Genomic DNA, 25,111 nt, shown 5'->3' on the forward strand with positions numbered 1-25,111 from the left:
CATCCGCCCTCCAAAAATGGTCCTTGGTCAACATGTCCCAGTAAACACCTTACTAATGAATTCCAGGTCAACACACAGTCAATACTAAAGGCCTGTTTTAGTAGTCAGGTCAGAAGTTGGGCACAAACCCAGCATGACAAAAAAAAAAAAAAACAATCAGCAACTAAAACAGCATGAAAGAGTGGAATTAAGTAAAGTCCAAGTACTCTCATTTTAAATTAAAAGACATCAGCATGTACTCGCATTGTCAAGTGGTTTTTTTAATTTGTGAAAAAGACAAATTAAGGAATGTTTTTCTGGCAGAGGGGGACTAACACACACGGATGACGAAGCCCTGGAGGTGAGGTTAATGAAAATAGACCTCCAAGAGTGTCAAGACACCGAGGAGGTGCCGTCTTCCAAATAGCTGCTTAAATAAGTCTCTCGGCCACGATAACGGCCGCAGAGAGGAGACACGGCAAAAAAGGAGACAGTGAGGGTGGGGAGAGACGAGAAAAGACGAGAATACGGTAGAATAAGAGTAGTGAAAACTCAACATGGCAGCATGTAGAGACGGGGACAATCTACCTCGTGATATATCGATGGTTTGGACAGGGATGGGATTGTGAAGGAGAGGAGCTTGCTGTTGCCATCTTTGTCCACGATTTCCTGAAAAACCAGAGAGAGAAAGGAAGAGACAGAAAAGCTGTGACACTGAGTAAATGAAAAATTTAATAACAATCTGATATTTATGCTAAAAGCTAGTTAACATCTAATTTGATCTCTATTAACCCAGTTCATCCCTTTTCAGTGAACTGACTGGATGCAGTACACGGCTAGTAGCTCCGTAGTAGTAACCACTGTGCGACCTCGTGTACCTCCCATCGTCGAGTTGGTGTATGACCATTCTGCTGGTGCATGTTATTGACTGCGACAGATTAAATGTCACTGCCAGCACCCTCACCACTCAATTCCAATTTCACCCTGTGATGCATAACACAAAGATTAATGCGTGCCTGAAAATGATTCCATTTTTTTTTTTTTAAAAAGCAACGCCTGATTATCTCCACCGGTCACAACCAGCAGTCGAAACGATAAAATACATTCACAGATATATAGTTTTCACTTGGCAGAGAGCTCCTGTTGTTCCTATTCTACGCCGTAAACCAATTATGTGCTGCTGAAGCGGATTCAAGTGGTGTGTAGGAGTTAACAAAACATTTTCTCTACTACGTTTGAGCATGGCAGGCATTGATTGAGAAACGGTGATATAATGGTTTTCTCTGGGTGATTTTGTTTTCCACATGGGTTAACGAAAGTGACAGTTTTTTTTCTAGCCATGTTGGCCCTCCTCATATTATCCATCTGTCCATCCAGGCATCCATAATCTAGGTTTTGGAATGTGGTACCAAATAGGCTTTATCTCTTTTATCTCCACTTTTCCCTGAGGGTGCCGTTGGTTCAGGCCTTGTTTTGCCCTTCACTGGCTCACGGTGCAGCTCTGAATATCTGATGGGACTTGCTGAGGCCAAAGCTGTTTATCAAGGCTCAGCCTCGATGGTAAGAGGTCTGTGAGCATGTGAGCATGTACAGTATGTACATTCGTGTGTGTGTGTGTGTGTGTGTGTGTGTCTGTGTGTGTGTGTGTGTGTGCGTGCGTGTGTAGAGTGGTATAGACACAGAGGAATAAATTATGCATGGATATACCCTGGGCTGGGCTGGCTGACATGGAGATCTTTCTATTGATATCTCTAGCTCTCAGCCCATTTCCCCAAGGGTGTTTTCTGGTGATGCAATCTATCTCAGGTCTATCCATTACCCGGGGTTTTCCCTGTACGTCGTCTTTGAAGTCAACAGACCCTAACCTCACCAAGGCCCCACTTATATTAGGACTAAAAAAGTAATGTGATTTACATCAACAATTTAGGGCTTTTTCACAACAGCAAAAATCCATTCAAAGGTATCTTCACGATTGTAAAAACATGAATGCACTTTAAAGAAAAGTACTGCCTCATAGTTTCAACACCAGTATTCCTCCATATAAACCAGCAGCAGATTTGTCTTATGTAAAGTATTTGTATATGCAAACCTACGCCTACTGAACAGTAGAAGTGGGATGAGCTGGGAACAGACTTGAGAACAAAACACGCAATCTTTGTTGACTGACAGCGATCAATGAAAGGTTCTGGTTATCCATTTGCCAGATAATGAGTTTGAGGGGTTAAGTTCACTATCAGGACGCTGTGACCTTCACTGCTGCTCATTTAAGACCATAGTAAATACAATGCTGTGATTCTCTGTCAGGGTCAGCTACTGAGCAGAGTTCCTCGTCTGAAGGGACACTTTATGTGGATCATTCTAACAGTCAGCGTTCTCAACAACTGGACGCTCAACTGCACTCACAGTCCATGTAAAGGGCATTCATCTAAAAGCATGGGGAGGTGTAAAACAGTCCTCATTTTCTATTTTTTAAATAACCTTAACTAAGGCAGCCTAAATCCAAAGAACAACTGTGGTCATATCAAATTCCAATTTTAGTTTGTCCTGTTTATACTTTGTATGAAACGAATTGATCAACAAAAACCGCTTATGGTATTCTTTATAAAAAAGCCTCCTTACATCTTCTTCCATCATCACCAGACCCAGAAAGGCTGACACCTACCAGGTTATAGATGCCCAGGAGGAGGGCCTCGATGCAGCCGTTGCTCTGACGATCTCTGCTGGCAGTGATGCGCAGATATACCCACACCAGCTCAGGCAGGAACTGCAGCGTGAAGCGTCGCAAGCGATCTTCGGAGCTCCGGTACAGCTCGAACAGCTGGTGGCACACAGGCTCCAGCAGCTGGATCACAGGTGGGAAAAAAGTGCACGCCAATTAGTACAGGTCTGACACCTTATTAGAATTCACACTGTGGTTGTTACATTCTTCTAATAAGGTTATTAACAACAAACATTATACAGAGTTTAATTTATTCATGCTATCACTCCAGTGGCCTGAATTAAAAACTAAATCTGTCAACTACAAGCTGATTCTGGGTGTTTTTATGAAAGTTTATTTTAGTATATTACAAAACTTTGGGGGAAAAAAAGGAATCAGGTGTAACCAACACTGGAAAAATGTGATTTAACATACTACAAATATTTTACTATTATACTACATTTTTATATTACTACAATACCTGTGTCCTATTTATTTTATCTAAACACAGCCTGCATTTCAGCCGAAAAGACCCAACATGTTGTTAAGCCACTGCTGGTCAGTTATGAGTCAGTCATGGCTTCTTAGCTGCGCTGAGGAGCACAGAAGCTTTAGTTTGCTACAGACTCTCGTTAGAGCAAATGTTTATTCTTGGTGTATTTTTAGATGAAACGTGTAGAATAAAGTGATTTTGATTAAATATCACTATTTCAAGCCAAGATTGTGTTAAGTTTCCCAGAGGAACGGTGCACCACAGACGAGTAGTTCAAGGGTTGTCAGAAAGTCGAAAAATCTGCAGACTGTTTTTGTTTTTACAGTTTCTGGCTTTGATAAATGGTGTCTTATTGACAATTCTTGTCAGGTTTAAGTAAATAAATAGAAATGTACGGGTATAGTGACATAAATAAACAAAAACACGTATAAGGAGAAAGGATTTGATATCCCTAATAAGATGGTAACCAGATAAAATCCCATTTTCTCTCATGCTGAGGTTTGACAACACCTTAGCAGCATCCTTTTTTTAATAGCTATCCGAAATACACTGAGATGGTATCGTGACAGCTCCAGTTTTAAAACTGGAATAAACGTCATTTTTATCGTAGTAAGACACGATGGACAGATGGAAGGAAAGTTTTGTTGCCAGTCAATAGCGGGAGGTGTGTGGGAGCAGAGGGGCGGAGGATAATTCACTACAATGAAAGGCTGGACAGATGTAGTCTCAGGGGAGCCAGCTGAGCCAATGTGTTTATACCATCGAGGGGTCAGTGAAGTGAGTGCCTACGCAGCGCTGCCGTGTAAGTGTGCCTGTGTGTGCTGTACTGTGGCTGACCGGGAAATAAGCAACAACTCATTAATGAACTCGGAAAGGCACTTGTCTGCCATGTCATCAGCAATACAACAAAACAAACAAACAAGAAAAACCCCAAACAGTCAAGCACACAATCATGTTTCATCTTTCTCTATCACACACACACACACATTTATCTCATCATTAATGGGATTGTGCAGCCAGACTGACGGCATTAATGGAATTTAGATCCCTGGTTGCTTAACATCCAAATTTGACCGTGAAATAGAAGAGAAAAGAGAACTGGAGCCACTGACTGTATCATTACAGTCAAATTAAAGTCCTGTTTCGCCGTGTGCCTCAGGCCTTTGCTTAAAAATTGTGTCCTCAGGTTCTTTAAAGTAAAAACACAGGTTTTAGCTGTACGAGTGTAGGAAACATCTGTGTAAAGTAAAAGCTTGCGTGTTGCAGTGTGACTGAGCACGCAGCTTTTCCAGTGCGGGCAGCAGATGGTCTCATTTGTCGAATCGTTGTGTGGTTGTGTGTGTGTGTTTGTGTGTGTGTGTGTGTGTGTGCGTAGAGGGAACACCGTGTACCATCTCACAGGTAACGTGACTGGTACTGCCACTGTGCCCGTCCATCACACGCTCACACGCCAACAGAGCGTGCCTGTGTTTTAGTATGATTGTGCCCCCTGCAGACACAGTTGTGTGTCAGTTTCTTGCTCAATGCCAAATGAGACAACATCATGTGAGTCACAAGCAATGAGTTTCCTTGAGCTAAAAGCATCCATGCCTGGGACCGTCAGTGTGTGTGCGTGTCCTCTGTGTATCACCTCGTTGTTGGGGTCCTGGATGACTCTGTAGAGTGCCGGCACCAGGGACTTCTTCAGATGAAGGCTGCCGGCGTAGCTGGGGATGTGGGTTTCTGGTAAGGACTTCAGAAAGGAGAAATAAAGGATTGTTGATCAGTGGCACACAGTTTTTACATTTCTGGAATGTGTGAGATTCTGAACATAAATATGGTACTGGAGTGTTCTTAGCAGAGAATAATGTCGCAGACCCTCTGTGTGTGTTGTCATCCCAGTGTGTCTCTGCATGTGAGTTCCTCCCTTTGAAACTGTTCGGCCTCCCCACACTAAACAGACCAAGAGTGACCTCACACACTGTTTGACAAAAGTGAAAGCAGGGCTGGGCGACACAGCTAAAGCCCGTCAGCTCTTCAAGCACCTCCTGGTGTGCGTCACTCATGTGGAGGTGGTGGTAGACACGGGTCGTGAGGTCGCGGGTGCTTTTACACCGCAAAGTCTGTCTCTCAAGAGCAAGCACCGGCTCCTGCTGGCTGCAGACTTGATCAGGGGAGGTGGGTAGGGACGAATGAGGGTGACGAGAGGCCCAAGCGACCGTGGAACAACGCGCCTCAGGAGAGAACGATGGAGGGTGAAGGGGCTCCATTACAAAGGTGTGACAGGCTGTTTATGAGCCAGAGGGGAGCATCCTATGTTTTTTATGGCATGTTATGCACTTACATGAATCTATGAAACAGTCTAAGGAACAATTTTCTTAGTGTATGGATGAAGTATCAAGGATCAAATGTCCCAGGCCTGTGAGAAATGCCGTCCAGAGGATTCAGCCAGTGCTCCAAAACCCAAAGATTTAGAGAAAATCATGTAATTTAATTAATTCACACTCATTTTATTTTGACTCTGCAGGTCTTTTAAAACACACACTGAGCAGGAGGCACACAAGCGGTGCAACATGTCAAATGAAAACAACATTAGATGAGTTATGGATGGATTATTTTCCTTTGGCTCTCATGCACACAGCCTTTCTGGTTGTAAATGAAACATGAAAACAGGAGGAAGGTGTGGCTGAGGCGCCCATTTGTTTTGGCCAGCGGTTCTGCTGTCGTACACAGAATCTTTAAATGTTTCACTGCAGACATTGTCACTCTGTTTAAGTGTCCCAGTAAGTCATCACAGTGAACCTGCACGCACAGCACCAGGACTGAAACAGGAACATGAAATTCCCCCGTCATCAGTCGTAGTCTTCAAACTTACACGTTTCCTGGTGTGACATAGAAAAATGTCTTGAGTTTCTTACCACAGTCTAAATCACAGAGCGGGAAAGCCAAAGGAGCATATTAAGTGAAAGTTAAATGGATGCTTTCATGAAAGATAACCTTTTGATAACAAAACTCTTTAAAGACGCTGCACACAACAGAGTGATGATGTAAGACGGGCTCAGAATATCCTGGGGTGATACTTTTGAAATGGTCAAGATTGTGTGTCGTCTGCAGATGACAGAAGGCAGAGATAGCCTCTCAGCATGGTAGTATGGCCATTTTAAGGACAGAACACAATGTGCCCGGTCTGCACCACTCTCTCCATGAGTCAGAGCAATTTATTCATCATATTCCCTTCTTTTAATAATTTTGTGCTCTCTTCTTTCGCCCCTTTAATGCACTACACAGTCACTCCTTCTCTTTAGCTTGCCTTCCCAAACGCACTGTTGTGTTTTACTAGCATGCTAAATACACGTTTAGAGGTGATTTATGAAGGGTAAAGTTACAGACGCTTTGTGCCAGCACTTTGTTTCAACTGATGTGCAAACAGAAGCAAACTGCCTGAAGGAAAAAACAGAGGCTGTCCTACTCCTGCTTCACAGACTTTGAAGTAAAAGTGACATAAACAAGAAAAACTAGCCGGGCACCTACAGAGTGGGTCATTAAATATTACATTTGTGTCACTTTTTAAGCAACATAAGCACTGATCTAGATCACAAGGGGGATACAGACTAGCAAGTGCAAAAAGATAGAGCCAAAAAAAAATGCTGATCATGAACATCTGATAGGTGTTGGAGGTTAAACCTGCATCAGTCAGAGTCAAGAACCTTCTTCTGTTTAAATAAGCTTTACAAGATTCAGTTGTACTTCAACATAAATGAATGGTAGTGAAGCTAATATGTAGCTCCCAGATAGCAACACTAAACAAGATTCACCTTCTTGAAACACAACTGGGAGTCACCCTAAATAAACCTAAAACATCATCTGACTGCTGTGGCAACAACCTGATTAGATTCAGTCATGACTCTTTTCACATGACTGTGGCTCACATAAAAGCAGAGGCCACTCGGGAATTCGTTGAAATATATGATAAGACTCAATTTTACTGTCATTGCAAAGCGTATAATGAAATGAAGTTGGGGTTTTTAGTGCAAAACCGAACCTGGTAAGAAACCAAGGGCCGAACAAAAGGGCAACCAAGAAAAGGGGCCCCCCAAGGCAAAAAAGGGTGGAAAACGCCTGCCCAAAAACCCAAAAAGGGCAACCTGGTGGGGCCGGGGCCTGAAACCCTGGCAAGGTTGAAAAAAAAAACTAATTTGCCCAAAAACTGGCCGCCACCATACAAAAAACACACCATATGGACATGTTAATGGGGTAAAAAACTTGATTTTCATCAGAAGGGCTTCTTGATCACTGGACTGTGTCAACAGGCTGCTAATGCTAATTCAAGCTGCTGCCACCAATAGCTGAAAGTGCAACTGAGCTTAAATCTATATCAGAATGGACAGATGACAATGTGTATTGCATAACGATTTGGGCTCACATTTAGACACTACAGCATGGTAAATGAAACAACAAACAGCAGTAAAACCATCGTCACATTTCACCCCAGATCAGATGCAGTTACGGGTAGCTGAAGCTGACTATGTTTTGAGTATTCGAGTTGATTTTCAACAGTTATTACCATTTGAGAGAAAGTCATATGGCAGTAATGGAGCAAGACTTGCACAGTTGCTCACTGTGTGGAAACTGAGGGCTTACTGGAATCTGAATAAAGGCTTGTGTGTACAAAGCCTGTTCACAATTTATATGCCTGAAAACAAAAATAAGCTTCAGCGAAAGCATGACGAAAAATTTAAAAAGCATGCCTGTAAGACATGTCTCACGGATTACGTCGAGGTGCGCCTGCTTGTGAAACTGCTTCAGGTACAGTTTATGTGTCGTACAAAGAGCTGATCAAAGTAAAGCTGATTCTGACAAAGCAGAGCTGACCCTGGCTCTTAACTGTCCTGAACTGTCCACAGCTCTTGCTTGCATTCTCTAAATTTAATTACAACTTACAAAAAGGACGAAATGTTAAAGTGGTGACTTGCACACACTTGTACGCCGAGCACTCTGCTTCATCACAGCTGTTACACCCACAGTGTGTGGTTTCTCTGGATAAATGCCTCCAGGAGTACATTTCATTGTCATGACTCATGAATGAGGACAGAGGAGAGGAGGGCTTTTACCTTGAATTCTGAGAGCCATTCTTCGACAACACCGCGCTCTGAACCCAGCATCTTCTTCAGAGACCCCCCCTTGGCTGCCTGGGGGACACGTGGAGAAAGAGGGAGGAGGGAGAAAGGGATACGGTGGCGGTAAAAGAAGGCGGGGATGATAGGAGAAAAGGAGAAGAGAGACGAAGGAGGAGACAGGGGAGAAGAATGAAGGAAACAGTGGTGATTATACAGCATGATAAAGCACAATACCAATGTTTATAATGGGCCATTCACTACATGAGTACAAGTACGTATGCATCACTTAAGCATCTTCTTAAGTTGTGGTTCTCTTGTTTCTCTACTGAACCCAACACCACATTTTTCTCCATCACAGTGAGCACTCGGGGACTATTTTATTTAATTTTTTCAGTCAGAAACCAGGTCAAAGCATAGTTTGATTTCAAAAAGGACGAAGGGTCTTTCAGGGAGCCGTGTTCTGGCGTTCAAGGGGACACATTGCGCTTTTCATGTCAACATGCACCGAGTCCTCTTTCACAGGTGACTCTCAGTCCTGCATAATACAGCCGCCCATGAGCACATGATGCACCACTCCAGAAAATTACATAAACTGGCCTGTGATTAGAACTGCACAGCAATACTACATGATCCTGACAACAGACAAAGGCAGCCACATGGTAACTGTGGAGAGCTTACACTTTCAAAGCTTTTGCATTTTCAAATGTATGCAAAAAAAAAAAAAAAAACACCCGGAAAGCAGCAACCTAATGAAATGAAACTATAACATACAGTGGTGCTAACTGTACATAGGCATGTAAAAACACCGGCATGGTTCTCTTACACCTCTGGAAGCGCTGATGCTGGCCACGGCGTTACATAACGAGTCACCACAGTGACCTTACCTGTCACCATGGATAAGTAAAGACATGAACCACCACAGGCCTTCATATGAGCTCTCACTTGACGATTCAAGCCTGAGTCTATTTCTGGCGCTCGCTACTCGTGAGTTCTAATAAAATCTTGTGCAACGGGCGCAAAACTTCACAGGGCAGTCCGAAAGAGTGAAAGTTAAAAACTAAGCCTGGCAAAAACCCAATAAAAAGCTTGCTTAATTAAACTGAGTGTTCTGTTCTATGCTTCACAGTGCCATAAAGCTAGAAATTTCCCTCTGCTAACCGTCGAGGCACATTTTAATGTTCATAAAACATCAGGAAAAATCAGCTATGAGATAACAGAGGAAATATTCTGGTCTCAGGCTGCAAGCAGACTAAAATTAACTTCAGCAAACTGCCCAAAATAACAGGCCATTTCTCCATCAGACCCCATCCCATGGAAAATATATTCTCATTACTCATCCCATAAAAGGTTTGCTGTGAACGAAGCATGTGTCTCAGCAAGTGAGTGAGTGTGTGAAGATTTGTGGAATGAGAGGTGGTGAACAGTCACAGGCTCCAGTGACAGTTTGGATACAGACTGTAGGTGATGTTGCAAGGAGCTTTGTGTGCCAAGCTGCCGAAATGACAGAAATAAACAACACTTATGTAATGGCAGATGCACACTGTAGCACTGTAGCCTACAGTTGAGACCATCCTTTCTTATCATCCAACACCAAAGACTATCATGATTAGGCCACCAGCATTAACCTTTAGGACAGACAAACACAAAGAACAACAACAACCAGCCCAGTAAAAGTGCTGAGTGTAGGGTTTTCACCAGCATGACATTTTAGTTGATAATTAACTGACATACAAATAATTGCAACTAACAATTTCATTGTCTTGCTCTGTTCATTTCATGTCTCTGTTAGTTTTAGAGTAGTGGCGCCTTTGAACGAAACCTTTTTGCTGTAAATCCGACAAACAGCCTCCTCCAAGTTACTGGCCTGTCCTGTTTCATTTGGCTTAAAACCAAAACGTGCCCACAGCAGCGCTGTGGTGTTTGGCTATGCAACTAAGTCCATCATGCTAATGCAAATAGATGCTCAAAGAAGTGCAGTCAGAAGAATATCAGAAATGAAGTTCCTTCAGATAAAGAGTTGGTGCTGTTAAATCAAAGCAGAAGAAGGGGCACAAACGGTGGAACTCCATGTGAAAAAAGTTTCTGAAATGTGGCTTTTAGTTTCAGTCAGCTGTCTTTTTACAGGTGAATAGAAATAATCCTCAGAATTATGCACAATTATTGTTGTCATGTAACCTGCAGTTAACTTGTATACCAGCGCCTACACACAGCTGGCACAATACAGATGCAAGTCTTTTCAGACGAAGAAAATCCTTGACTGTAATCCCAGTAACAAAAACTCTGCGCTGACTGAGTCACGGCTGTAATTTCTATAAATATGAGTCAAATATTACCACAACACCAACCCTCAGCATGTTCTTTGACTTATCTCAGGAAAACTTCTGTGTTCTCTGTGATGATTTTGTCACTCAAAGGACAAGATGTCATCGTAAGTGCTTTTTGAAAGAAACGTGAGCTTGGTGTCTTACCTCAGTCACCTATGTAAAGCTGTGACAGCACTGCAGCCTTTGCACTTAGAAGAACTGTGCTGCTCATAAGACTGTTGTGGATTTGCACTGATGGGATTATGGATTAGGGCTTACTCAGTATATTCTCACTTCAAAGTGGGAAGATCCCACTTAATATTTCAGGCATCAGCCTGTTGGCTTATTGTAAGATGTTTTTCTATAGCCAACACACTCATTCTTTTTCTCTCTCAGTCTTTTTATCATTATGTTCAACTGCCATAAATAGTTCAAAGTGTCCTTATAAAAGGGTTTAAACCAGAGATTAAATCCATGCTACTGTACCAGTGTGGTATGACAGCTCATCCTGGTATCACATATTAATATACATAATATATTTGTGGCTTGAGGTAACATGTGGGTATTTGTCCTGTTATTTTGGTCATTGTACAGATGCAGCAGTCAGTACAGATCATTACAGCCTCTGCTCAACTGCTTTGCAATTAGTTATCATCACTGCTTGTGATTTCCTGTTGTAACTACAAGTGTTGCCCACACAGACGTCACAATCCGAGATCTAACTAATTCACTTTTCGCCCTGCCTTGTGTTTCTGCCTTGGCACAAAAAACGTGCTCCCATAACATGCGGCATGTGACAGAGGGGAGTTGTAAATAAACTCATCGCAGCTTTATCTGGGTCAGAGCGAACTTTTTAACATGTGCAAGTGAACAGAACTGAGCGCACAGAGATTACACAGGCAGTCATTCAGAAAGTTAGGCCGATTAGATGCAGAAAGCTGTTTAGATTCAACACTCAAAACTTGTATGTGGTGAAAACTGAGCCAGACTTTGACAGATATAGCGAGTATTGCGTATATCTAACAAAGTCTAAAACACTGTAAACTGCATGAGCACAGTCCGTACGCTCAACACCCCAGTTTAATCTTATTTGTTAAACTAAAATCATTACAGGCCAGAAAACTTGCACAACCTGTTGAGGATGGATTTAAATGTCTGATTTTTAATTCTTCTCACAGTTTATATAAAATGTAAACAATGAAAAACACAAATGAATGTGATAATCAAAACTATCGTAAAAGCCTGTATTCACGTGTAAGAGAAGATTAAAGCTCCAAATAAAATTAAAAAAACAAAAGTAAAATCTGAATTTAGCTCTCTGATTCATATCTCATCTCTTATAATATGAGTAATGTTGGCAAAGGCAGTCATGTGACATGTTTTGAACGAGTCACTTTGTTTTAATATCATCCAAAGAAGTATCTTTTAGAGTTTTACCTTATTATCAGCTTGTCGGCCTGCCGTTCTCATATCTGGCCTTTCAACTAAAATCATCTTAAGGCGGACTGTAAATACAGCACATCTCAACGCAAAAGTTTCCCTTTGCTTACTGCATGCTGCAACAGTTTAGAGGCACTCTCATACTTTACACCAGCGTTTAGAGGTTGCGACCTAAACCAAACCCATCACGAAATAATGCAAAACTCTCAAGCTGGTGGCGATAAGCGTGAAAAATATTACAAAACGAGCTCAGAGGAGCAAGATAACGGCGTTTCTGCGGGGCTGGAGGGAGACAGAGATCACTGCTCAGAGCAGATGATGATGATGATATGAACCAGTGAAATCTTATTGTGCCAGTACACTGCTCAAATCTGAGTCTGTGAATTGAAAGGCTCCATTTAGTAAGCTTGTTCAGCTCTTTATGAAGGGCTGACTCATTCATTTCCTCTGGCTTGTCAAACTGTCAAAGACTCGCTGAGGTGAAATTCTCCATCGGCAGCGCAGGCTTATCAGTTACCATGGGAACAGCAGTCAAAAGACTTTCAGGCTGTGACAAATATTCACCAACAATAACTGTTCATTTTGTAAAAACAATTTAGATGATATTGCTCTCAAAAGTGGCAGGTCAGAGCTGATACCCGAGAGGCTGAATCCCAGATCTGAAACATGAGATGTTGAAATCCGTTTGTATCCTCAGCAGCACCGTAATGCTAAAACAGATAAGTGATGGTGTTGAGTGTCGCTGCTTTTTCTATTTAACTGCACAAGGAAGACAAAATAATACAAGAGGGAAAAGCAAAGGGCTTCAATCATAACAGAAAATCTGCATCAGCAAGGATCAGAAAAAATATTATCGATCAGATTATCAGAGGAAAGATCGTCAACAACTTAACTGCCAACATAAGCGACAATAACACAAGCAAACCCAGAGGAATGAATGCAAACCAAAAATACTCAAACATGCAAGTGAAAGGGTCAGTTATTGGTGGCATTTGCCAGTAGTTCAGATCCATGTCCCTGATGCATATTTTATTCCCCGCATCTTTCAGTGACGGTGGAAACTCCTAGTGAATGAAAAAGTGTGATTACAACTTTCCTGGAGTTGAATATTGATAAAATAATTGTTTAAAAAAAATAAACTGATGACAGAAGCAAGGCAAGATAAACAATATGAATTATACTGTAAATGAGAAATCGATCTCTTTGTAGCCTAATGGCAGAAAAAAAATGGATTTAGGTGATAAAGAACAAAACGGGAGACAGTTGTAGAGGCATGTCATCGATCGTCACGAGCTCACCTCAGTGTCCCAGAACTCAAATCTCCACTAGGAGAGGCAAATGGTTCTCCACAGTGCCACACATCTGTCACTCGCTGAGGGTCGCCTGCAACAACAAGAGAAAAAAAATGACTCATCAATCAGAGCATCATGGGCAGAACTGACAAGAGAAAAAATATCTTCTGCATAGAGAAGCGATTCATATATTGCTTGAAATCAGCACGTACGAGTTTGTGTGGTATAATGTACCAGTTATACATCTATAAAGACACTCAGCATGGTGACTTGGACGAGCAGTGGGCAAAGTCAGTAGAATTTTCAAATGATTGTGCGTAACAAATCAATGCAGGAAAGGACATAGCTGAAACGCCAGCAGCCTTTTAGGAACAAGAAAATACTCCTGTTAAATCAATTCTGTCTTTCAGTAGCTGACACCTGTGTATGACCTCCAAGAGGTGTGCATTAATGATCAAAGTGATATAGCTATGAGTGCAAGAATCGCTTTAACAGGAAAATATCCTGCAGTTCAGCTTACACTATCAGGATGCTTGAGTTAATATTCCACTGCTGTTGCCATAATCTGCCAGCCAAAGATGCAAGCTAAATAAGATTATATAACATAATGCTGCAGAAGAAGTAGTTTTTTCCTGAAATGTCTTTCTTTCCAAACTGGGTTAAAAATGATAATAGCTTTACAAACAATTTATGAAACAGAGCGGCAACAAACTGCAAACTATTACCAGTGAATCATGTGTTTGATCTATTAGACATCATTTAGTCTAAAAATCCTCACCACAGTATCCTAGAACACAAGGAGATGCCATTAAGTGTCTTGTTTTGTCCAAAAGCAAACCAGTACAAAATCCTCTAAAATCTAAGATCATGAAAAGCAGCAAATCACATTTCAGCATCTGGGCCCTTCAAATATTTGACATTTTTATGTTCATTTATCAACCATTTGTTGCATCTGTAAAGCTTTAACAGGAACCACAGACATCAAACAGTACCTCACAGAATGATTTTATCAATTCTTTAGGCAGCAAACAAGACACATGACAATCAGTCAAGACACTGAACAAAGTCAGTGACAACAGAGAGACTTTGAAGCCAACAGACTGATGCTACAGCAGCACCACGATCCACTAAAACACATAAACATTCAAAAACCGTGCTATCACGCAGAGAAGCCCCATTAAGAGCAGCATGCAAATAATTGTTTCGTAACGGAAACTATGCATTTTATTCCCAACAAACACTTGCTTTGGAGGTTATTTTGAGTCACGGCACAAGGAGTCAATTTTCAAGTTCCCTATTGTTGCATAGCAACAGTCAGCTGGCCAACTTGTTGTCCGCGCCTGCTAAAAATGCATCTCAAGGATCCACACCCATAGCTTCTACTGTATTTGACAGAATAAGTTAAAGCTTCAGCGGCACACAGAAAGACGCTGTGGAGAGGCCACTCTGCTCTGCTGCGTGTCCCTGAGACGCAGACAGTGCCACATCACCGAGCAATCCACTCGCTGTTGAGTATTTTGACCACAGCCTTGTGTTTACCTCAACGAATCTTACATTAGCAATTCATCACAAAGAGTCAAGGAAATCACCATGCAGAAGTCTTATCTGTCTAGAATGATAGCTACCTACGGAACGCTCTAAAGGAGGCATTTATTTTCCTTTGCCAGATAAAGTGTACTCATTCTGTATGACTCATCAAAGCTGAGGGTAACAGTGGCTCCAGGCTGAGTGACTACAGAAAAGAGAGGGACGAGGAATGAATAATACAATACAAACAAAACCTACAACTTAAAAAGATTGCATGTTAGATGACAGAATCATGTAAGACGAGGTTGGAAGGGGTAATTTGTATTCTTAGTCCTTTAGAACAAGAAACTACCATTTGGGATCAACCTCACTGTATCTCATTCACTCTATAAGGTAGAAACTATCTGTTAAACAGCACAAACTAGAGGTGGACCCTTGATATGTACAATGAGGAAATATATGCTAAATATGCAGGACATCAAAAAAACCGACATGTGAAGCGTATAACAGTTTATTTTCTGCTTGGAAACCTTGAGGTCTGGCATTTATGTGGATGTTACTATGACATATCACCCACCTAAATATTGCTGAAGACCAAGCACACCACCACAGTGGCAACAGCCCTCTTGGATGGATGGCAGTGGCCTCCCCCAGCAGGGCAATATGCCCCGCCCCAACACAAAAAATGCTCAGAGAAGTAAATGGTCTGCACTTATATCCAAAGCGTTTACAATGTGTTTCTCATTCACACACCAGTGGTGACAGAGCTGCCACGCAAGGTACTGCCTGCAACTTCGGGTTCAGCGTTTTGCCCAAGGACACTTCGACTGTTAGGGGTGGGGGATCGAACCGCCAACCTTGCAATTGGAGGACAACCCACTCTACCACCTGAGCCACAGCCGTCAAAGTGTAACTTGACAGAGTCCAAGGCATTCAAGCATCCACAAGATGCGCCACAAGAGCCCAATCCACCAATGCCCCGCCCTGCAGCCCACAGGACCCAAACCCGTCCCAGTGCCCGACACCAGTGGAAACTCCCAGACATCCTGTGTCCATGTCTGATGGGTCACATCTGTTCTGGTGACACAAGGGGGACCAATAAAATAATAGATGGTTGGTTTAATATTGTGGCTGATTCATGTAAATTTGAATGTTTTGCAACTCAGTTTGAATCACGGTAGTGGTGCCTTTAATATCTCTGGGTACATCAGGCCATTGTTGGCAATTCTGTGAATTAATGAGCAAGACTGTTTGGCGGCAATACAGGGTTATTAATAGCATTAATGGAATGATATACTTTGATTCATCAGGCATTAACTTGTTAGATTAGGTGGAAACTGCCAGTCAACATGGTTATGTAACTGAATATTCTGTTGTGCACCATAGCCTCCAAGCTTGTAATTATTCTAAACTAAGATCTGTCCCCCCCATGTCCAAATCACGCCAGAAGATCACAATGTGTATTGGACTTCGAAACATAAAAATGTAAATTCATATAAATTCTTTTTTTTTTTTTTTACACATCTAGATATATTCTGTCCCACATGAGAGTAGAGTATATACAACCATGAAGTTTCTCAGTATACTTTTCAGAGATTACCAGGCAAGTAAAAGAAGACAAAATCACCGGAACAGGAGTATTGGTCTTTCAATTGTCACACGAGTCAGATATACTTTTGTATTTTCCTGAAATCATACATAGATGTAAGAAAAAACCACTGCACTGTAACAAAAGAACATTTTTTAGGTCTTACGCTGAGCATAAGCAACAGAGTTTCCCAATTATACAGCACAGTATTAGCAGAAAATTTGCAAGACTAAGACACAAACTTCTCGCTACAGCTGAGCAGGGTTACAATTTTGCTCTTGTTTCTCATCAATTTTAATTATCTAGTACTTACATGGAAACTAGAGTATGTTTCCTCCAAACTCCGTAGCCATCCTATTCCAGTATTTGCATGTCAACAGTGTGCTCCAGTCAGCCGGCGCTGTTGAATAAATATGTCATACACCTAATGAGGCCTGGCAAGTGACAATAAGCAAAGTTCCCTTGAAGGGCTGCTCTTGCTCTACACAGGACCTGCTCATTGTCCTGTGGCGGGGCCCACAAGGGAATAGGAGAGTGCCAACCCATCCTGTTTACGGCACTTCAAACCCCATATCACAATTACATAGCTTAACACGCTGCTAAACAGTGCACAAGGTTAAAACAAAGCCGGAGAGTGTGTTTTGTGTGCCTGGTTTCAAAACAGAGCCGTTAACATACAATGTGCTGCATTGTGAATTAACAGTCAGGCAATAGCGACGCTTGAACTGAACTCAATTGCAGGAACCAGCGCCTCTCTTAAAACCTTCACAGCTTAAAGAGTGTAGCAGGGCTGTTCGGTGGACTCTAGACAGTGCAACACTCCAACATCAGCTGTGTTTACTCATTCACTGATATTCTACATAATCATCACACAGTAGCGAGCAGTAAAAAATTTCGGACTCTGACTAATTATTGTCATTTTGCGTCATCATCGTCAGCTGTTATGCAACGTCACTTATCATCTGGAAAAGGAGTGTACATGCTCCGGGCAGCACGTGTTTCATTCTGCTGTATTATATATTAAAGATAACACTCAGAATTCAGCCCATTAAATAAACAACTACAGAGTTAACGTTGAGCACTATATGGTAAGAGTCTACAGTCATGCTAGTGGTTCTGTGAGGCTGTACAGTAGTACTTTAGGTCAAGTAATGATGTTGCATGCTGATGTTTAGTTGATGCGATTTCTACATGTTCATCATCTTTGCCATTTGCTAAAGTTGCTAAGCTAAACCTGATGATTTCAACATTTTGACCTGTTGATTTTCTTGTATTTTAATCTGCTCTTAATTGTATTTTGAAGAAACAGGGCAAGACATTTTTAAAAAGCAAATATTCATTCCATCAGGCTGCATAGGTTTTTCTTTTACTTTCAAAACAAAATGCGTTTATTCACATGATTATTGACTCAGAGTGGGCCTTCGGGGGGCGGCTACGCACAAAAGTAAGCCTGATCAAGCCTGAGCAACCTTATTTGATTTTTTTGTCCTGTTATCTCTGGCCATATTCCTTTGGTGCCAGTCAAAACCTCTTTGGCAAGGCACCTAAAACTTCTTCTGCCAAAAATGACTCTGTGCAGGAATAACTGTGTCTGAATGCATGGGGGTAAAATAGTGTTAGCATTCACACTGCCAGTGATTAATACACAACTGAGAAAAGGGCCACCGAGCAGCCCAGTCATGCAGATATTGAGTGTTATGTTGTTCAAACTGCACTTACGAGTGAGGGGAGGGAACTGCTCACTAAACACTGTTGATTATGATTGTTTTCATGTTGGAGCCCTGAACGTCAGCAGTCTCATGACTCAATAAGTACTGTATTTGTTAGTCAAGCTGGTAAATACACTTTTTTTTTCCCAACACAACCAGTCGAGTTTGTGCTAAAATCCACAACGGCAGCATAAGATTATTATTTAGAATGTTGGGTCAAGGCTGCTGTGCGTTAGTGTGCCATGATTTTGCTCTCGCCCACGCAGGCTCCTCTCCTCTGCCTGTTGCCTGGACATACAAGGCTAACAACAGCTGCAGCATGCTAATCGACACACTGTGCGACTCTATAGACGAACACTGCAAACAACATAATCAGATCAGCTCAATAACAGACAGCAAGCTTGTATGCTAATACTAAACTGCTGCTCTGTGTACTGTATGTGTGTTTACCTGACTGTCAGTACAAACTTCTTCAACTACAGCCTGACTAAAGACTACAGAAGGCAGCAAGCTATGGTATAACTGATGATTGTGCCAATAAAATAAAGTATTTTCCAGCCTGGTGACACATGAGCGACAACGTATAGCATTAAAGCAGACAACCGTAGCTGGAAATCTATCCCCTTAGCAGCCGTGAGCTGAAGTGAGTTGAGGGTAACCTCGAACACCTAACAATACTCATCATTCATTGCAGACAGATGAATCATACGAGTATCCGTGACTAAGAGACTCATTAAACCAGTGTAAACAAATGCAAGGTTACAGCCCTGCAAAAGTACAGAGAGCTACTCTTTACTGCTGCCGAGCCCGGAGCAGAGCAGACGAGGCAGTCCTGGAATAGTTAAATAGTCGGTCTGTCCCTGTTATTATCTACAGCAGAAGCAGACTACCTTTACTTGCAAAGATAAACCAGTCAACAGTGACCTTGTATTAGTTCTTTTTTTGGTGACACAGTTTCACATTTTCCCTGCCGGTGCTGCCAGTTTTGTTGTTGTTGCTGCTGAATGAATCACTGTTGAGTAGCAGTCATGAGCTGCCCCCAAACACCGCTGAAGCATTCTGACACCATCAACGCGATTTAGATATCATTTTATGAAGGGCTTTTTTTTTTTTTTTCAAATGCTACGTGATGGAAACGACAGAAAAAAATATTTAATGTCAAGATCAAGTCAACACAGATATATGGGGAATTCACCACATGCAGCAGTTTCAAACACGAGCCTGCGAGTGAGGGTTCGAAATATCCATCCAAACACAGCTGACTGCTGGAACATTTGAACAAAAAGGACGACACATATTGTTATGACAGATGCAAGTGTGGCAGTCGCATTGGCCAAATCGAGGCGTGGTCACACTCATAGTTTAGGTTCAAATGTATTTTCAGCTTCCCTTAAAATAGCAGATTGTAAAGCGAATACCCACACGATTATTTGTGAGTTGAATTGCCTGCTTAAATTTTGATGGCAATGGAGGAGCAAAGTGAGACAAAAGAAATGGGATTTCAGTGCTTGCTAGAGTAGGAAAGCGCGGCGCCTCCTATTTGCAAAGTATCAGGTAAGAACAAATGAGGATTGAATATGAAAATCAGTCCAGGCTGTGGTTTACCTTCACTTTGTCCTTTACAAGCTCTGGCAAATTAATATCCACTTCTAAACACCAATGAATCCATACAAGAGAGCACTCAACAGTAATAAACAACACAATTGAAGGTAGTTTATACTGTATGTTTGGGTTTCTACATCAGTTATTCCTATAGAAAGTTATTTCTGGCGGACACAATCCTTGCTATTCTTAGTATTAGGGGAACATGTTTCCTCACTCGCATGTAAAGTCAAACCTTGTGATGCTACAAAATATAATTGACCATTAGTCAGGAACTACAATGATGGAATTCAAAGTTAATGCTGCATGTGGCGACACAGCCTCTGAGAAACGCCAGTGTCGGGAGACAACTGCATCAACAAATGACAGAAGAAAAACTTACTAAAAAGGGAGGCTGCACATGTACTGCATATGTGGGTCTGTATCTGTCTGTCTCAACTTCTCCTCTCTGCCCTAAATGAGCAGTGCCAGGTTTCAACAGTCCAACACTGGGGATTTTTCAAGGTCAGCTTAGCTCAGTCAGCCATGAATTATTGAACTTGAGCAAGCTCTGCGCCCTGAACTGTTTGGGCCACTTCTGACGACGCCGTCCTTCCTCCTTCAAGATCGCTCACTGTGACCATGATAAACTCATTCCCAGCAACGACAGCGTGACAATTCATTGATCTATGTTGGTAAAAATGTCTTTGCTTTAATGTCTTCAGCGGGAAAATCAGAGCACCAGAGTCAAAAACAGAGCAGCGGGGATTCAGCGGTTTGTTCACAAACGCAGACAAATATTGTGTAATTAAAATTTAATTCAACAGCTCCAATCAGAGAATATGTCAGACTACATGACAGTAGTGATGAGAGCAGTCACAGTATTTTGCTCTGATAGTGGGCGATTAAAGTCACAAATTTGTTCTGTGATATCCTTTGTCGTAAGAGCGCTGAGCAGCTATTGGTCAGCGTCACGGACACACTGTAGACATGATGAGAGAGAAAGTATAAAAATCAGAGATGCTAGTTTTTGTTGGTCCACTGTGAGGCATCCAGGAAAGGTTGTCCTCAGCGGTGACACACTACACGGGATACAACGATCGATTCCTGTGCCTGACTCCTATTTTCAGCCGCAACACTCTGTGTCTTTCAGGTCAGGCTATTTTCATGCTGATACCATGTAGTAGTAACTCTCGGTCTGCTGATGTGCTCGTAAACACGCTGCAAAGCCCAAATGCATCGGTAAGCAGAAAAAAAGCACACGTGTATGCACTCATTTTGTTTCCTCGCTGCCAAAGTATTTCTCGAACACATTTGATAAAGTCACAAGGGAGTTTTACTTAACCTCTTTAGTACATGTGTTCCTCATGAAATATACACACAATCATACTACACGCACGCACACACAGTTTATCCACACACTTTCCCTAGGTAGAGGGATTAACTCTAATACCTGACTACGGTGAACCAGTCCGCTGTAATCTCCCTATGCCTCTCTCAATTGTAACAGCAACCAGCCACTCACCTGCGGAGTAAGCTGTCTGCACAGAAATAGAATGGGGTGTATTTACAGCAAAGACTGTGCTGGAAAATTACCACATCGCCCGGTCTTCTATACAGAATGATGACCATATACTGTTGAAGAGATAGAGACATAGGTGCACACACTCCTCGGTGAGACACTAACTGACAGAAAGGACTTTTGGTGAGTAAAGGTCACAAACAGGCAGGCAGCAATATTAAAGTCAATATGTTCCTGAGCGAATCAATAGTGCTGCCCCTAGGACACGAGGACAGAGACACAAAAAAACTGCTCTGAGCGCACAAGATATGTAGCAGGTATAGGTAACCATACAGACAGAGAGAAAATATAGGTATGTGCACAGAATAAAGGAGAGAAAGAGCAAGTGAAAAATTGGCTGCCGTTTCTCCCTCATCCTCTCCCTCATCTCTCATAGGCCAGGCTAGGGGAACTGAGGCGTACGCACATCCTGGGCTAAAATTAGCTCTGCTGCAGCTGCAGGGCCAGACGTGTTGGGATGGGCCCGTGTTGCAACTAAGTACACACACACACACACACACACATATACACACATACAGGGTTCCACCAATTAGACAGGGTGAGCCACAACACACAACAGCACAGGTGACTGCCAACAGCATCCTGCCCCCCCTCTCCTCCGCTCCTCAAACTGAGGCATACAAATGCTTTCAATGCAAATGTTGCGTGTACACACACACATCCACATACAGGGCAAACACACATATTCTGCCCGTATCAAGGCCCTCCACGGAGCCCTGCAGGACCCTCACATAAACATATTAGCATTGGGATTAAGGAGGGACAACATGACTTACAAAAGCTTATGGCATTCGCTACATTCTCAGCATTTAGTGTATGTCCTGATCCAGAATAACTCACAGTGTACAGCAGCCCAGCCTTTTCTCAATAGGTCTGTGCTTTCCTTAAAAGAGGAAAAAAAACACAGTACCATGTGCAGGCCAGTTGCACAACTACAGATGTACCAGCTTATGAGGTACACCTGTACAATCCAATATAATTCAATTCAACTGTAACTCCCACCTCCATGAAGGTTATAATGTTCACTTGTTGACACTGTGTCAGACAAGTCTTGATTCAATACCATGTTATTCAAAGCGGTGGTTAGTGCCGGTGTTTGATTAGACTGCAATATCCGGAAAGGCATTTCTATCATTCTGCTCTTCTCAAATATACAAAGGAGTAAACAAAACGCAGCACCTTTCACCCTAATGATGTCTAATATCACCTAAACACCTGCTACATTCTCAAAGACGATCACATAAGTTAATGAACACTTCTCTCAGAGTGACGGCAAGAAATCCAAGTGTGCTGCATGAGGCTGTATCTGACAAACAGTGTAAAACAAGAGCCACGAGGTGAAGGGGATTGTCTTTTATGAGAGTCAGAGGTTCACCGCCAGTTTAAACTGTGGACACATGACCACTAATTCCACAGTATTTAGCCGTGCTGCTGACAGTGTGTGCATGGTGCGTGCTTGGCATTTAACTTTACTCCAGAGAAATAGAGGAAAGTGCTGTACTGCTAAATAAGCCGCTCAAAAGTCGTCTAACAATGGGCCACCTTGAACTCTGGTGACAAGCCAAGACCACTGGACTGCCCGCAGGCTGAGACCACAGCCTGAGGATCAGCAAGCGGGAGAACAGAACAGCGCCACTGTTTTACCACCTCAGACGCTGGGAGGTCTGCAAAAACGCTAAATATTAAGGAAAACCAAGCCAGAGAATTTGGCGGCCCAGCTTCCTTCCACCCTGCAGACACATAATAGTTATTGAATCAAATGTCCTACAGTATGAAAAACAACCAATATTGTGGGCTACATTCTGGCTCCATTGCACTGCAGCAGACTCAAAGAAATTACACTTGCTGGACAATGACAGAGTTCTGCTCGCAACTGTAGCCAAGTTAATAAGCATTAGCCGCAGAGTTCTGGCCAGACTTCGTCTCGCTAATGAAACACTCAGTCATTCTAGGTATTTTAGGCTCTGAACATCTAAAATAATAAAATTATGCAAACCATTCCTTTAAGCCTTCGCCTGGGTTTTAACTAACTGGGTTCCTCTAACTGTACATTTGATTGGCAAGCTTAGACAGTGTGCAGTAAATATCTCTTCGCCTCCACTTTCCTTCCCCATCTTATCCTTCATATTACAACAACAAATAACTGGCAATAATTCAAAGGCTCCTGGAATCAACCAGGCTTTGGCATCTGTTCAGCTTGAGACAGGCGCTGAGTCGTGACCAGCAAGCTGAGCAGGAGAGCAGAGAGCTGACCGACTGGAAGGTAAAGCCCAGCAGAGAACAGAGGCTCCGAGAGGATGATGAACCATTATTGTGGCTTAAACACACTGACCGTTCTGTCATATCAATAATACAGAGCTTGTGTGTCCCTTTCACAAATACATCAGTTCTGACACCCCGTGACAGGGGTAAAATTCAGCAGGATGTGTTGTTTCCTCCCGTTCAGAGGGTACAGTTAGCATGTCAAACAAGGCTGTCTGGTTAAACTGCTGAACACAGCTGTAGCTTTTTGTGGGGATTAGACTTAAATCACTGCATACATAACTGGTTTTAGATTTTAATAGCATACATTATGTGGCACAAACACAAACATCATTAGCACTGTGGGACAACAAGAGGCTCTCACAGATTCTAAATCCACTTCCTTCTACGCAGTCCTTCAAATGGGTTTGGTTCCATTGTGGAAAACTTACCCTAACAACTATCCGAGCTGTTGACCTCTGTACCACTACTACAGAGCAGTGAGGCTGGTCATTTATCAAGCAGAAATATCAAACATTCACAGGTTCCCGCTCCTCATTTGCTGATTTGCTGCATTTTCATTACTGATAATTGATCTTTACACTGATCTGAGCTTTCGATTTGTGTTTGTTGGCAAAAGTATTATCTGGCTATGACAAATCGAGCAACTTGAGTCAAGAGTGTGCAAGTTCTACTTTGTTCAGTCTGTCACTGCCGTGTAGCTAAAGCTCGCTAGTCAGCTGTTTGCAGATATCAGACTAATGTCTAATGTGATAAAACAGCAGGAGATAAATTAGTGGGTGGAGGGTTCTTCTCTATTTGTGTTGAAACCGATTATGAAACTAGATGCCACTTGTTTACCTGGTTGATGCATCAAGCTAGAGCCTAGTCATAAAATAACAAGAATTTGAAGGTATCAGTGAAGGCTCCACTCTGGAGTGGGTGTTTCACTGAAACAGCTGATCAAATAATTGCAGGAATAATCTGTAGACACAGAGACAGCAGATGGATTATACACTCATGAGCTGCATCTTCATTCCAAACTGCCTTCTTAGATTGCACATCGTGATATGTTCACTTACTCCAGTTTCTCAATATCAACTTAACTACTGTCAAAGTAAGAAAAAGAAGTTTGAATTAAATGTTGATAGCTCTTTCTTTTCTCTGTTTATCATCGACAGTGTATCAGACAGAGTTAAACATAGTCGAAAATACCTGTTGTAAGTTATCTATTCACTGTGTCAGGTCAGGGAGGTGGATTAAACTTTAACCACTTGATCTGCCAACACCGAGTTGCATCAATAATGAAGGGATGCAAACACAGCACTCCACAAAATACACCGAAGCAGGTAAAAGCCTGCGGCACATTGAAATTAACTAGTTTTAAGGTGCAGCTGAACCATGACAAAACCCTTCCATGACTTCCAAGAGAACAGGTCCCTGAAGGATAACACAGTTAATCTGACCTAATCACACCTTCACACACACCCGGCAAACCAAAAAGCCAAAGATGGTGCCATGGACCACTTTTAATATATAAATATATTCAGAGACTTGTTTTCTGTTTAAAATACTTTCACTG

General features: G+C 42.2%; 1 protein-coding gene across 1 annotated transcript in view; it reads right to left on the reverse strand.

The window, feature by feature from the left end:
* LOC103361549 (protein FAM126B) overlaps positions 1-25,111 on the reverse strand; it is a 43,252-nt gene that overhangs the window by 13,350 nt on the left and 4,791 nt on the right. The window contains exons 2-6 of the mRNA XM_008287653.1: positions 13,308-13,392; positions 8,261-8,338; positions 4,801-4,902; positions 2,642-2,821; positions 568-648 (exon numbers count right to left, since the gene is read on the reverse strand). Of these exons, the coding sequence (XP_008285875.1) occupies positions 568-648; positions 2,642-2,821; positions 4,801-4,902; positions 8,261-8,311 (414 nt within the window). The 5' untranslated portion in view covers positions 8,312-8,338; positions 13,308-13,392. The remainder of the gene's footprint in view (positions 1-567; positions 649-2,641; positions 2,822-4,800; positions 4,903-8,260; positions 8,339-13,307; positions 13,393-25,111) is intronic.

Source organism: Stegastes partitus, unplaced genomic scaffold (assembly GCF_000690725.1).
Source record: "Stegastes partitus isolate 25-593 unplaced genomic scaffold, Stegastes_partitus-1.0.2 Scaffold511, whole genome shotgun sequence".
Classification (NCBI taxonomy): domain Eukaryota; kingdom Metazoa; phylum Chordata; class Actinopteri; family Pomacentridae; genus Stegastes; species Stegastes partitus.